Here is a 15394-nt window from a genome sequence, read left to right on the forward strand (position 1 = left end):
CACTCTCCTACTGAGAAACCTTCAGTAATTCCTTATTGCCTCCAGGATGAAATATAGACCCATTGGCCAGCATTTATAACCTTCTACAATATACCTTTCCGGCTTTATTCCACATTGTTCTCTTTATAGACTCTTTGACTCCAGCCAAACTGGATTTTTGTCTGTCCCCTGAAACATTCTATTTCCTGCATTTTCATTAGCAAATAAACCCCAGTTCCTGGAATGTACTGTTTCATTTCTACTCAGAATCTGTCTTCCTTCAAGGCTCAGCTCTGGCTTCCTCCATCCTGACCTGAGAGACAGGGGAGATCTCTCTCCCACTGCCCCCTCCCAACCTTCATGCAGGATTGCCTTGTCTCAGGCAGATGTTTCTACTAGGGAGCGGTTCCTCAAATCTAATTCACGTTCCTCCAGAAGCTGAAGCCTTACTTTCCTTTCATCTCAATCCTCGACATACTCTGAGACTCTTAACCTTTAACTATTTTCTTCTCACTCCCATCAATATTTGCTTCTTAAATCAACAAACATTTTTTAAAAATCTCCTAATATAAGGTCAGGACTGTGCTACATAAGCCTTGGGATTACAAAGGCAGAAATGGAACACATGCACATACAAAATAAATATATAGTAATTTTGGGTAAGGGGAGGCATTAGTAATAGAGTGGATGATTAGGGTGGATCTCATGTAGGGAGGTACCCTTTGAACTGAGTTTAAAAGGAATTTTGTTGTGTTTGTCCTTTGTTTTAGAAGAGGACCATGATATGACATCAGGGAAATGATGACATGACTTGCAGCTGACTTTGATTTGAGTGAGGGAGGGCTGTGCAAGGTCACCAACTTCACTTTCTCCTCCAGAGCCACCTGGGTCCAGTGGCCTGATATTCATCAGGATGACTGGAGATGGCCCAGGATGCATTGGGAGACCCTGGCCCTTTTAAGCTAAGGCCTTTTCAGGTTCTCACTTTGAGTGAGGTAATGCCCATTCAGTGAATAGGCCTCTTTAAGAAGTGAGTCAAGAGATGGCTCCTTTAATTATAAAAAAGAAAAAATCAAACTGGGAGGGGAAGACCCTTAGGGTTGCTGGTCAAAAGAGGAACAGTTAGCAGAGACATTCACTCTGAGCCAGGGCCCAATATATAGCCATAATCTGTAAAAGGAATTTTAAAGAGATGGACAATGTGTAAATTCCCCCCATTCACAGGGTTTTGAGTCAGAAGACACCCTAGAGATTTAGTCCAAGATCCTCATTTTACAATGGGGGGGGGACAAAAGCCAACAGTAATGAAGTCCAAGGTCACCAATAAGAGATTCAAAAGGCTGAACAGCCTGGAAATTTAACTATAGCATGTATATAAGGTCCATCTAATCTTAAGCAGTGATTGTTGACCTGAAAATTTGGTTAAAGGAGGCAAACTGGCTAGGTGATATGCAAATTTATATTGTTTATTCCCTTAAAGCTAGCAAAGCTTCTTAGTACTTCTTAGTACAAAGAGTCAGAGCTTAAGTTCTGACTATCTGAACAAAAGAAGGAGAAGGCTTAAGTACATTTTAGAATAGTCCCAACTCAGCATGTCTGTGTCACTCAAATTTATGATCTCCATATATGTTTAACGAGAAAAGGACTTTTCTTAATTGAATAGGTTGTAAATACAGTAATAGAGTTGACAAAGTATCAGTTGAAATTATGATCCAGGACATCTGTATTTTCTTTACCATTAACATACCATAACATAGTGTATGTCCATAAAATATTAAGATAAGAAAAAGTCCCATTATTCAAGATAGTGTCTCGGATTAAGGGTCTCATCCTTAATGGCCATAGCCAGAGGAAGAAATGCTCTTAAGTCAGCCCCATCTGGCCTTGTGACATAGGAAGAGGAATTCTATGAGTTTACTCAGAGAACAAAGAAGCTGTTAGGTCCAGGCTCTTCTCCTGGTTGTTTGGTTCAGGCTCTGGCCCTTATTGAGGTTATTAAATTGGTATTAAACAATTATCATGATTGATCTTTGGACAACCTTTCCCCCTTCCTGAAATATTGAATATAGTCTCAGGCCTTGATAAACATTTAAGCCCTCCTTCTTTAATGAAGTTAATGTTTGCTGAAACACTAGGACACCCAAGGCATAGAATAACCAGAGATGCCTTAGGACCACCTAGCTGTTTCTCTCTCTTATCATGAGATCTCCTCTGGTCAGCACAAAGGTACCATTAGAATTGTTGTCTGTCCTTCCTTCTCCAAGAAGACCATTACTTCTGAGAGGTGATGTCATGAAGTGCAAGTTCACTGTATTTCAGTGACAGAGTTAGCCTCACTGTGAGATCCTAGAGGATGGATCGCTGCACCCGGGTCACGGTCACTTCCAAGTTGAGGCTCAGTTGATCTCTGGCCAGTGTTTCTGCCTCAGAAAGGGGCTGGGATGACGCTAAAGGGGCCGGACCCGATCGCTTTATCCAAAAATGACAGCAAGAGGTGAAATCATGGTGGGGAGGGGTTAGGCATCCCGGAATGGGGGCCCAGGAAGTCGAGAGGAGGAGGGAGGTGGCGGTCTGTTCAGTTTGGTGCTCCTTGTACATCCTACAGGGTTGGCAGAGCGAAGGGGGGCAGGGAGTCCCGCAGGAGAGAATGGAGGTAACCGCTCATCCTCTTCTGGTCTTTCCTCTACTTCTCTAACTTCCAGCTCTTCCATCAAACTCATTTGCAATTTTAAAGAAGTAATTTAGGATCGCAGAGGTGCAAATAAAAGGGACCTCAGACCGCTTAATCCCACTTTCTCGTTTTCAAAAAGAGGATGGGGGGGCGGGGGGAGGCTGGGGCTTGGGAATTTTAGTGTTTTGCTCCGGGTTTTGCAGGAAATAAGTACCTACTAAGTGCCAGGCACCGTGCTAAGGATTGGGGATACAAAGAAAAAAAAATGGTCCTTATCTTCAAAGAGCTCAGCATGACATCAGAGATGAGTTTTGAACCCAGATCTGCCGATCAGAGCGACTTTACTACCGTCCTCTTGGCTATATAGTCTCCAGATTTGTAAAATGGGTTTGCACCAAACACTCTTCGTTAGGTGAAGATGTGCACAGGCTGATAGAGTATGAACTGGCGTAAGCCTAGAGGAGGGGATGAAACCTCCGAGGGGGGAGGTCAAGGGTCACGGCCAGGTCCCTAAAGGCAGGAGGAGGTTGTGCCCCAGCAGGGACAGAAGGGCCCGTATCTGTTCCTGTCAGAGCAGGAACGGAAAAAAAAGTTGTGAGCGCTACAAATATGGCGTCATTGGCTTCTCGCACCGCCTCCCGGAGTCCTCAAGTCCCATTAGTTTCCGCCCCGTACAAAGATGGCCACCGGAGGGCCCTCTCCACCATTGGTGGAAAAGAGAAGACCTCCAAGTCGAGGATTGGTGGGCATCGTGGGCGCGTGCTCGTAGGGGCGGTGCAGGCCCCACGTGGGTCAGAGGCGGGGCCGGGGAGACGGGCGGCGGCAGCTGGAGCCTCGGTTTGGCTTCCTTGGCGGGATGTCTTGGGCCCGTTGCAGAGCCCTGCACGCGGCGCTGAGGCTCGCGGCTGGGCCCCCGCTCGGGAGCGGGCCGGCGAGGCGGGGGCTTAGTGCACGGCCGGAGCCGCAGGATCCCGGGATGGAGTACCAGGTACAGGGGCGGCCGACGTGGGCCGGGTCAGGCCGGGCGGACACGTGGGCAGCTGCGACTGAGGCCACGCAGCACCACCAACTCCGGATACCCGGGGCCGCAAAGAGCGGGGGGGGGGGGGGGGGGGGGGGCCCTGCAGTCTGGGAGGGGTCCGCGGTTGGAGTCAAGTAGGTTCAAGAAGTATAGGTGGCCTGGTGTCTGGTGGAATCGGGGATTGGGGGCGCCCGCAGTCTGATGGGGGCAGGGATTGGGGGCTCCCAGGTTTCTAGTGGGGCCAAGAGTTTGGCAGATGGAGGAGTGTGGGGAACTCAGGAGTCCGGGCTTTGGAGTAAGGAACCCTACAGCCCAGAATGGCACCATAGGCTTGGCGAGGAGGAACTTTTCCAACTTCTCTGGGTGGTGTCCCCTTTGTCTCTGCTCTTTCTGGCTTGGTTGCCAGGGGCAACGGGGTGCCCAGACCCCAACTTTGCACCCATTGGCTTTGCCAAGGATCCTGTGACTGCCCAGGGTAGAACACCTGGTACCTGCCAGAGGGGAAACTCTGCTTGACACCTGCCAGGCCACATAGCTGGCAGCGGGGGCGTCCTGTGAACGCCTTGGAAAGACATTGGATCTTGGGGTGAGAGGGAGGGGAGTATAAATAGCTACCACAGGGTCAGGGCCTTTTCAGAAAGCTGCCTTCCTCCCTGCACATGCACATTCCCCCGGCGTCAGGTGATTTTAGACAAAACTCATCCCTTTGGAAAAATGATATAACTTTCTGGTGAAACATTTAATGTTTCCTTCTGCCCAGGCAAACTACCTTTTAGTGTGCTGGAGTGGCAGCTACTTTTGACAGCTGCAGTGACAAGATTAACAACCCCGAGGCCTGCTTCTCTTCTCTTTAACCAGCTTTCACTAACCAATTACAAGAACGGACTTCTCTGCCTCCTTTCCTTGTTTGTGAAATAAAAGCATCATCTAATCAGATGATCTCTCACTCTTTCTGGAGCCCTGGGCGTTCTGCCCCTAAACACAAGTACAAAGGGACATTCCATTGGCTCGGTGCTGGGGGGTGTGCGAGGTGCAGAGACCTTAGTGCACAGGCTCCCTCTTCCCCTTTAAATCTGGTTGGTTGTAGGGCAAATGCAAATACTGGCAGAGACCGAGCTTTTGAGTATGCTGGTGACTCAGAAGCCCTTGTTGTGGCTAGAGGGGTCACATGTAACTAGACTGACTCCTTCCTTTTCTCACTGAGTCTTCATGTGGAACCAAGTTGGAGAGCCCCAGGCTTCGTTCTGGCACCCATCTGTGACCTGGAGAAGTTAAAGATAGTATTATTAACTGTTGGTAACAGTGATTGGTACTGGTTAACCTGAAGTCAGCTAACATAGTGGAATGAGACTTGTACCGGGATTCAGAAAATCTGGGGTTTTAGGCCTAGCTCTGCTTCTGATCCCCTTAAGTAAGTCATAAGGATGGCCTGGATTTGGGCTCAAATCCCTCCTTTGATATGTACTACCTGTGTGACATTGGGCAAGTCATTTTTAACCTCTGAGCCTCAGTTTCCCCATCTGTACGGTGAGGGGGTAGAATCAGCTGACCTCTAAGATCCTTTAGCTCTAAATCTGATCCTTTGATTTCACTTCTGACAGGCTCAGTTTTCTCATCTGTTAAAGGAGGTGCCTACAGAGGGAGGGTGATTTCTAAGCTGTTGACATTTTTCCTCTGATACCCTATGCCTGTCCACTTCTGACCCTCTGCGGTCCTTAGGATGCTGTGCGGACCCTCAACACCCTTCAGACCAATGCTGGCTTCCTAGAGCAGATCAAGCGAGAACGGGGAGACCCACAGGTGCAGCTAGAAGCCATGAAGCATTATTTAGTCCGAAGCGGGCTGCAGGTAAGTAGAGATAGGAGACGTCCCCTGCCCCCCCAGTATGCCATCATAGGTGCCGTCATTAACCAGAACCAGAGCCCCGACGAGGGGGAGATCTGGAGCACATTGTCTCCCCCACTGAGCCCAGTATCTCTCGATTTCAGATAGAGGATTTAGACCAGCTGAAGATCATCCATGTGACTGGGACCAAAGGGAAGGTAAGGTCAGGGAGGTGTGGGCTTTATATGTCATACGGCCCAGGCTTGGGGCTGTCTGAGCCCTCGTCCTTCTCTCTGTGTCTCTCCAGGGCTCCACTTGTGCCTTTACGGAACGCATTCTCCGTGGCTATGGCCTGAAAACTGGATTCTACAGGTATGGAGGTTCAAGGCAAGAGGAGACACCCCGGCTTTTCCTAGAACACAGAGCAGGCTCTAGGTGCTGGAGAGTGCCACACAAAGGTCTCTTTGTCTCCGTAGCTCTCCTCACCTGGTGCAGGTTCGGGAGCGAATCCGTATTAATGGTGAACCCATCAGCCCCGAGCTCTTCACCAAATACTTCTGGCGGCTCTACAACCGACTGGAGGAGACTAAGGTAGGGGATACTCAGAGCAGGATTGGAGGGAGAGGTTGGGCCCTGGCCTTCTCTGGGTCTCAGCCTCCAGATCTAGGATCATCCAGGGGTAAGGTTGGGCCCTGGAATTGTATCCTTGAAAGGGACTTAGAGACCGTATCATCCAACCCCCTCATTTTGCAGTTGGGAAAACTTGAGACCCAGGAGGTTATGGTTGCCCAAGGTCAGCATAGCAAGTTAGTGACAGAAGTGGGATTAGAACTCTGGTCTCCTGACTCTCAGTCCAGAGTTCTTTCTGCCATGCCACAATGCCTCTCATCTCCTAGCTTTTTTTTTTTTTCCTCTCCTGGTCCTCCCTCTCTGCCCTCAGGATGGTAGCTGTGTCAGCATGCCCCCTTACTTCCGCTTCCTTACCATCATGGCCTTCCACGTGTTCCTCCAAGAGAAGGTATGGTTCTCCAGGATGTCTGTCTCTACCCATCATCCCAACCTCTACCTCCCTAGGCCCACAGCCTAATCACCCCCTTCTGGCATGTCCTGGGCACTATTGCCCAATACCTTCTCCAAGGTTGGCAGCCTTAGGACTGTAGTGTACCATGGTCTGTGCCTGTTCCTCTGAGTGTCAGCCAGGGTGGGTGGGTTGGAGGAGAGGGGACGTGATCTTGGCCACTTAGGCGGAATGCATCCTCGTGTTAGGCAAACTCATCCCAGGACTGACATTTGATGTTTTGGCTGCCTATTTCCAGGTGGACCTAGCTGTGGTGGAGGTGGGCATAGGTGGTGCTTATGACTGTACCAACATTGTCAGGTGAGAAGCCCCCGATTCTAACCCCAGGTAATGGACTAGGGGTGGAGGGATAGAGATCCTGGTCCTCTGGTTGCCCACATCGAGTAGAGAGGGATTAATGAAGGAGGTGGGTGGGCAGAAGCACCTTCCCCAGATCCTGTGGGAGTTCCACAGAAGGATGTGAGACTAACAGGGACCTTTCTCACTTATCCCTGATCCTTTTCCCAGGAAGCCAGTGGTCTGTGGGATATCATCTCTGGGCATAGACCATGTCAATATCCTGGGTGACACTATTGAGAAGATTGCATGGCAGAAAGGGGGCATCTTTAAGGTAATGACCCTTGTGGGAAATCTAAAGACTGAAAAACCCTGACCTCACATTTCTATGGCTCTTTCCCCTCCACACTCCTAAGGGGGGTCTCCTTCCTATTTCTAGATGAAGAAACTGAGGCTCAGATAAGGGAATGGGCTGGCTCAAAGTCACACAGCTAGTAAACGTCCGAGCTGGGATTCCATCTCAGGAATTGAGAGCTGATGCCGACTTTCAAGTGTCTTGCCACTGAGTTGACAGAGTGCTCCTGGGCCTGGGGACAGAGACCAGCAAAGAAAATCTGGCTTTTCCAGACCTTGTGGAACCACTAACTCCCTCTAGTCCCCTGAGGAAGCATGTTCTAGTCTTATAGAAGCTTGTGATAAAAGACAGTTACACTGACATGTACAAGAGCGTCAGACAGGCAGCAAGAGAATAGTAGCTGTGTGGGCCAGTGGTTAGAACCCTGAGCCTGGAGCCAAAAAGACTCACCGTGTTTAGCATGGTGCCCGGCACATAGTAAGTAGGTGCTGTGTAAATTCTGGCTGCTGCTGTCAGTGACTGGGAAGTGAGAAACCTAGGCTGTAGTGCTCTAACTCTGTGTGCCCTTGGCCCAGTCACTGCACGAGGCCTCAGTCTCTGTATCGGTCAGAGTGACTAAGTCTCTCACAGCTGATCATCGTTACACCATTGCTGTTCACTGTGTGCAGTGTTGTGGTTCTTCTCCAATTCGTTTGAGTCAGCCCAGGTTTTTCTGACACCATCCCGTTCATCATTTCTGTTGTAAGACACAATAGCATTCCACCACAATCATATGCCATAACTTGTTTAGCCATCCTCCGGTGGATGGGCATCTTTCAGTTTCTAATTCCTTGCCACCACAGAAAGAGCCGCTGTATTTGTACACGTAGGTCCTTTTCCTTTTTCTTTGATCTCTTTGGGGTGCAGACCTAGTAGTGGTCTAGCCGTTTGGGCAGAGTTCCCAGTTGTTCCGCAGAATGGTTGGACCAGCTCACTACTCCAGCAAGAGAAAGCTGCACAGTTTAGAGAAGACACAGCTCTGCCCTCAAGGGGCATAAGTCCAGTTTAGAGAATAAGGCATAAGCACTAATTATCATGCAGTATTATATATTATAACAGTTAAGAATTTATTAAGCCCTTGCTGTGTGCCAGGCACTGGGGATTCAAAGACAGAAATGAAACAGTCCCTGCCCCCAAGGAGCTTCTATTCTTTTGGGGGAGATAGGATACATGAAATAGATGCAGAGTAAATATAAGGTAATTTGGGATCAGGAAAGGCTTCATGGGAAGGTTGTCACTTGAGCTAATAAGTGTGTTAGATCCTGAGCCAGTTATCATAGTGTGAGGTCTGAGGAAGAAGATTGGTATCAACCAGGGAATTCAAGGAAGACTTCATGGAGGAGATGGATTCGAGTTGGGCAGGTACGACAAGTGAAGAAGAGAGGGCATCGCATTCATAGATATGGTATGAGCAAAGGCACACACAGGTTAGGGAGAGCCGACATTGCCTTTTGGGGAACAGAGAATAGACCAGTTTGTCTTGGAGCTTAGGGTTCACAGGCAGTAGAAATATAAGCGAAAGCTGGAAATGGAGGGTGGAAGGTAGGCTGCAAAGAATGAGTATCTACAAAGGGGAAGTGTTTAACTGGGTGTTACAATGGGTCCTGAGAGGCCTGGGCTATGGAAGGGTAGAGAGAAGCCCAGAGAGAGGACTCCAGGCTTAGTCCCGTCTCCTTCCTTCCCTTACAATCCCCTTTTTCTTTAGCCTGGAGTCCCAGCTTTCACTGTGTCCCAGCCAGACTCCCCCCTGGAGGTGCTGAAGGACCAAGCCCGAAAGCTCATGGTGAGTGACTGTGCCTTTGGATTTTGGTGGGGCAGGAACTTTGTCACCTTCCTGGGCCGTGTGTACCATCAAGATCCCCTCCAGACCATGTCTTATCTGCCCAGTTGTCTCTGTTGATCAAGGTTTGGGTTTGACAGTCCATCGAGGGATATAAACCTCTCACCTATCCTATTTCTGAGCCCTAACTGATCCTAACCTACCATCTTGATCTGAATTCAGTAAATGCCTCTAAGCCATGTACCCTCCGTGCTTGAAAGCAGCAGGAACTGAACCAGGACACCTGGATTTTAGGCCTGTGTCTGCTACTATCTAACAGTATGACCTTTAGACAGGCTGATAAGGTCAGGAAAGCCCCAGCTTTTTTTTTTTAGTGCTGGAAGAGAACTTTGGGGTCACCTAGTCCAGTCCCTTCATTTTACAAATGGGGAACCAGAGGCCCAGTCAAAGGATCTCGACCAAGGTTCCAAAGCACTCCAGAGACAGAGTTGGGCCTTGAAACCAGGTCACCTGGCTCCCACATCTGTGTCCTTTCCAGTGGAGCATCCTCCATAGAGCAAGTGGGATCGGAAGGTGGAGCTGGAGGGGCTGGATAGAATTTGCCAAGGGAGAGAGGAGGCAGGAGGGCACCTGGAATATGCCTGAGGAGCCTTTGCTTGCCTCTGCCCACAGTGTCCGCTGTACCTGTGTCCCCCACTGGAGGCCTTTGAGGAAGAAGCCCAGCCCCTGCACCTGGGGTTGGCAGGCGATCACCAGCGGGGCAATGCCGCCCTGGCTCTGCAGCTGGCCCGCTGCTGGCTCCAACAACAGGGCCACAAGGGTAAGGTGGGGTCCAGAAAGGGCCTCACATAGTGTTGCTCCTTTCTCCAATGGGTCTGGCCACCTGTTGGATTCAGCCACTGGTCACTAAAACACCTGCTTTGCTTGATGCCAGGAACAGTTAGAATAGCCGTTAATGTATCCAGAGCTCAGAGGAACCTCAGAGTCCAGCCCGAGCAAAAACGTTCTCTGTAGCATCAGTGATTAACCAGGTAGTGGTTACAGACTCTGCTAAAGGCTTTCTGCCACTCATCACCCTGTAGGGATTGAGACGGAGAGGACAGGTTGGAAATGGGTTTAAGAATGTGATAGGGAAGAGAACCCTAGGAAGATAATTCCATTAGGTTGTTGAAGGACCAAGACTATACTGTCTCTATCTAGCTTTGTAACTATCTGTTACTTTCTTTAATTACCAAGTAGAGTGTAAATTCTTAACACAATTGATTTAAAGGGAAGTGAGTTTCCGGTCCTCACAGGAGTGCTAAGGGAGGCTGGATACCTCAGGGCCTGGGAAGATTGGTGGCCCTTATGTAAAGAGCCACTGTGACCCTTGTGAATCTGGGGGTGTGAGTCTAGGAGAGAATGAGGGAAGCCTAGGGAGTCAGCTGTATGTGCTACGTGTCTCTTTCCTCTTCATGTATTTTTTTAAGGGGTTCCCTCGATGCTGGGGGGTGAGGCAGGCAGTGGGTGTGGGGTCTTAACATTGCTGCCTTTTCTGTACAGGTATTGGGGAGCTGAAGGCCACCAGGCTGACCTCCCAGCGAGCCCTGCCCCTAGCTCCTGTATTCTATCCTACCCTGTCCATGAAGCAGGGTAAGTACCCTGACATATCCTGTAACTGAGGAGGAGGAAGGGACTCGGGGCCCGTCTAGTCCCAACTTCTCCCTTTCACATCCTAGCCTCATCCTGCCTTTCTAGCCTCCTACACATTACGCTCCACAGACTCTGTTCCAGCCACACCGGCCTCCTCGACAGGCAGCCATGAACAGCTGACATGGGGGGAGTGCTATTTAAGGTTTGTCAGGTGTTTAGGTGGTGTTACCTCCATTTTGCAGATAAGGAAACTTGAGGTTAAATGACTTGCCCAGAGTCACAGCCACTAAGTGTCTGAGACTAGATTTGAACTCAGATTGGACTCCCAAGTCCAGCTCTCTAGCCACCGGGCCTCCTAGCTGCCCCTAATGAAGGATAGAAGGAAGGAAGGAATGATTTAATAAGCACCTACTGTGTCAGCACAGATATCTCATTTAGTCCTCACAACAGCTCCAGGAAGTAATTGCCATTATTCTCCCTCCTTCACAGGGGAAACTGAGGTATGATGGGGTTAAGTGACTTCCCCAGGGTCACTCAGCTAGTAAGTGATTGGAGCTGGATTGAATTTGAGGCTTCCAGACCCCAGCTGCAGTGCTCTCTGCACAGGGCCAGCTAACTGGCCTCTTCTTTACACACAGGGCTTCATCCCTGGACTACTCTCCCTCTCTGCCTCCACCTCTGCACTCTGCCTGGCTTGCCTCAGGGCCCAGCTCAGGTGCCACCTGTTACAGGGGCCCTTTCGTGCTCCGCCCCTGCTGCTAGTGCTTTCTCAGCCAAGGTTACCTTGTGTCTGCTTTGTGTGAGTTTTGTAAATTTCTCTAACATAGAAATGCTGTTTCCCCCATGAGGATGTCAGTTCCTTAGAGCAAAGGCTGTTTTTGTTATCTTTGTCCCTGGTGCCCAGTACAATGTTTGCCTCATAGAAGATGCATAATAAATATTTGTTAATTAAACTCTCTCCATAACAGTCTTGTGCTCAGGCTGACAGGTCTGGACTCTAAAACTGTTGGTAGCCATCCAGTGTTCTCCCTGGCTTCCACCCATCCCCCCTTGTGGTCTGACAGCTTTTAATCTTCCACTTTGACCTCTGTGCTGAGGTTGTCCTTTCACCTAGAAGGTCGTCCTTCATTCCCTCCATTTTTCTAATTTCCGTTCAGCCCAGCTCAAGTTGGACCCTTGCCTGAAACCTTCCCTGACTCTCTCCCACTTCGGTGATCTCCATGCGCCCCCTGACTCTCTTACTATACTTAGTACCATGTGCTGTGGTTCTTCTGGTTCTCTAGGCTTGTCTTGCCTATGAGCTTTGGCTCCTGTCAGCTAGACAGGAAGGGCCTTGAGGAATAAGGATAATGTCATTGGATCATAGATTTTGAGCTAGAGATAGCTATAGAGCTCTTACCTCCTCGTTTTCAGATGTTACATGTCTTTTACAAAAAATAGGTTTATTACATTATCCACAAAATGATCAAATCCTAGGAAAACCATAAATTATTAAGTGGTTTGCCAAAGCAACATTAACAAAGTTATCTTTTTTCTTTTCTGCTTTTTTTTGCCCATCTACTTGTCACATTTGGTTGCTGTTTTCTCCCTAACAGTCACAGTCAGTGAATGTCTTCTGTTTATGCTTTCATTCTCTGCATCCCTTCGTATAAATCTCAGCATATTTCTTCCTGTTTTCTTCATACTTATTATTTCTGATGGGACGATGATATTGTATTCATGTGTGACCATTTGTTCAGCCATTCTCCAGTTGTTGGAAGTGGAGGCTATTTTCCAGTTATTTGCAGTGACCAGAAAAGCCATTAGAAATATTTTTGTACAAAGAGATCTCTTCCCTCCCTTCACAAGAGCATTTTTAGGGTATAGCCCTAATAGTGGGATCCCTGGGTTAAGGGTACCACCACCATCAGTTTGATGACCAGCCTTAATTGCTAGATTGCCTTCTCCAAAGATCCAGGCAATTCACAGCTTTGCCAACTCTGTAAGACTGGCTGCTTCCACACAGTCCTCAGAACGTGGAATTGTATCATTTTGACCATTTTTTGGCAGTTTAATGGGCATGAGGGGGTGTAATTTGCCTCATTTCAAAAAGCATTTTAGTAAGTTCCCACTGAGATACTAGGGATGCCAAGACAGTGAAGGCCAGCCCCTGCCCTCAAGGAGCCTCCCTTCTGCTGAGGGGAGATTCTGCACAGGTGCAGATGAATGGTTACAGCTTGAAGAGGGGGACACAAGTAGGGTCTCATAAAAGCTGACACATGTGAGTTGAGACTTGAAGGCAATTAAAGATTCTAAGAGGCAGAGAGGCAGAAAGGGAGGGAGTGCATTCCAGGCAGCCCATGGAGAGGCACCCAGGTGGGAACAGCAGAGAGCCCAGCTTGACTATCAAAGAGACTACAGGAAGCAGAGGCTGATGTGAAATAAATAAGGAAATGTAGGCAGGAGCCAGATTGTGAAGGGCTTTTAAATGCCAAGCATTTAAATAAACCCTAGCATTGTTCAACCAAAATATTTGTTAAAATCTGCCTTTCTTAAATTATCAGAGAGTTTGAACAGTTTGGGTGCCTATAAAAATTTGTGTTCCCTTAAGACCTTCTGTTTTTGAATATCCTTTGCCAGGGAATGGATCTATTTCTCAAAAGTTTGTGCCAGGTTGGTCCTTATAGATATATGTACTACAGTATTTTTGCCAGTGTTAAAAAATGTATTTGGTTTGTTCTTTCCACAGTCCTTTCCCAATATTCCCCCCTCTATAGAACTCCCTTATGACAAAGAGAAACAATTAAAACAGAATCGACGCACACAGAAAGTGTCTGATAGCACCGGCACTCAGCGCCCATCCCCGTCCCCACCTCTTGGCTAAAAAGCAGGAAGTAGGTTTCATTTGTCTTCCAAGATTAAAATTAGTCATCGCATTTAACCTGCGATCAGCTGCTTTTTTCAGGGTAATTTTCAGTTACATCAGTGGATCCTGGACATAGATTATTCTTGCTCTCTGTGCTCTGCGCTGGTTCATACAAGTCTTCTCATGTTTCGCAGAGTTCCCTGTGGTCATGGTTTCTTACATTGCCGTAATAGTCTGTTAAGTTCGTGTGCCACGACTTGTTCGGCTCTTCCCTGATTAATTTATTTTTGGACATCTTGCTTCTCACAGTGCAGCGTCTTTTGCATTCTCCTTGTTGCTATTAAGATGATGATTCTAGTGAGGGACAGCTGCTGTCATTTGCTGTCCCCTCAGGGGACATTCACCTCAGGCCCGGGGAGCCAGTGCTTGGTATGGCAGGTTCATAAGTTCAACCCACTCACCTCAGGGTGATTAAGCTCTGGGCAGTTGACTCCGACCAGCCCGTTTCACGTGGAAATTACCAATAGACCAGAATGGTCCTTGATTCATTTTTTTTCCCCTGTATCTGGCCCAAGAACCGGTGCTGGCCACCTGCATCTATCGGCCAACTTTTAGATGGTTAGAGGCCTATCCGTGAGACTGAATTGCAGCTCTGAAGGTTAGTTGGTGAATGTAGAGTTTAAGTAAAGGGATTTATATTTTTAAGAGAGATTTCCATCAAGAGGCCTAATGAACTGACCTCGTCTACCCTATTGAGATTTCTGCCTAGTCACGACTGGTCACTACAGTACCCTTACTCCTGCAAGATAGATACTGACCAATTGTTATTCTTCAGCTCTTTTTTCTAAAGTCAGTCAGTCAATAAACATTTATTAAATTTTGTGCCAGACACCGTGCTAGCTGCTGGGAATACAGTGACACTAAATCACAACAGGCTCAGGCCCCCAGGGGCTTACCTTTAATGGAGAGGAGGCAGCTGTGGGGGGAGGGCGACAGGACATACATACATATGTACAAAATAAATGCAGCGTGATTCATCAGAGGAGCTGGGCTCTAATTCTAACTTTGCTGCTTACTCTATGGACAAGTCGTTTCACCTTTCTGAGCCTCGGTTAACTTCACAGGTAAAGTAAGGAATCTGGACCACATTACCTCCGAGGTCCTTTCCTCTTATGGGCTTATGAAGAGCTGCGAGTGTTTGGGGTTCCGAGGATGGAGAGAGAGCATCTCCAGCCTAGAGGCACGGGGGGAGATCACGGCAGCCTTCATGGGACAGATTACACTTGATCATTGAATTCCCCATCCCACCGCTGTGTTCCAGGGCTTCAGGACACAGAATGGCTAGGCCGGACACAGATGTTGAGACGAGGGGCCCTCACCTGGTACTTGGATGGGGCTCACACCACCAGCAGCATTCAGGCCTCGGTGCGGTGGTTCCGCCGAGCGGTGCTCGACCAGGAGAAGCTTAACAAGTGAGTTCCTTTATCAGGATGTGAGGATAAGGGGCATGGTTATTTAGGGAAGATGGAAAAATTATGCTGGTGGGACTCTTGGCTTCTCTCCAGGCTTGTTCCCTTTCCTCTTAGACCTGTTGTCCTGTTCCTCTGTATATCTGTAGTAACATTTCTGTAGCACTTACTGTGCTAGGCCCTTCACAATTAGTATCTTCAGGTAGATGCTGTTATTATCTTCATTTTACATTTAAGGAAACTGAGGCAAACATGTTAAGTGACTTGCCCAGGGTCACACAGATAGTTAATGTGAGGTCATATTTGAACTCAGGTCTTCCTGACTCTAGCCTTGGCTCTCTATCCGCTGCACCACCTAGCTGCTCCAAGGTGTTGGGGTTGTGATCCCAGAGGCCAGCGGTATGATAAGAGTCACTGGGTGCCCA

General features: G+C 48.4%; 1 protein-coding gene across 5 annotated transcripts in view; it reads left to right on the forward strand.

Annotated features, from left to right (window-relative positions):
- The window catches only part of FPGS (folylpolyglutamate synthase), a 31952-nt gene that overhangs the window by 13186 nt on the left and 3372 nt on the right, over positions 1 to 15394 (forward strand). For 3 of the 5 annotated variants that reach the window (XM_036752736.1, XM_036752734.1, XM_036752737.1), the window contains 11 exons: positions 5391 to 5519; positions 5660 to 5713; positions 5803 to 5867; positions 5972 to 6086; positions 6436 to 6513; positions 6812 to 6873; positions 7081 to 7183; positions 8949 to 9026; positions 9696 to 9843; positions 10566 to 10655; positions 14822 to 14972. In XM_036752736.1, the coding sequence (XP_036608631.1) occupies positions 5391 to 5519; positions 5660 to 5713; positions 5803 to 5867; positions 5972 to 6086; positions 6436 to 6513; positions 6812 to 6873; positions 7081 to 7183; positions 8949 to 9026; positions 9696 to 9843; positions 10566 to 10655; positions 14822 to 14972 (1073 nt within the window). Of the gene's footprint in view, positions 1 to 3449; positions 3639 to 5045; positions 5083 to 5390; positions 5520 to 5659; positions 5714 to 5802; positions 5868 to 5971; positions 6087 to 6435; positions 6514 to 6811; positions 6874 to 7080; positions 7184 to 8948; positions 9027 to 9695; positions 9844 to 10565; positions 10656 to 14821; positions 14973 to 15394 lie in introns of those variants that run through there. The other 2 variants (XM_036752735.1, XM_036752738.1) reach the window with 2 other exon arrangements.

The sequence above is a fragment of the Trichosurus vulpecula genome, chromosome 3 (genome assembly GCF_011100635.1).
Source record: "Trichosurus vulpecula isolate mTriVul1 chromosome 3, mTriVul1.pri, whole genome shotgun sequence".
NCBI classification, from domain to species: Eukaryota; Metazoa; Chordata; class Mammalia; order Diprotodontia; family Phalangeridae; genus Trichosurus; species Trichosurus vulpecula.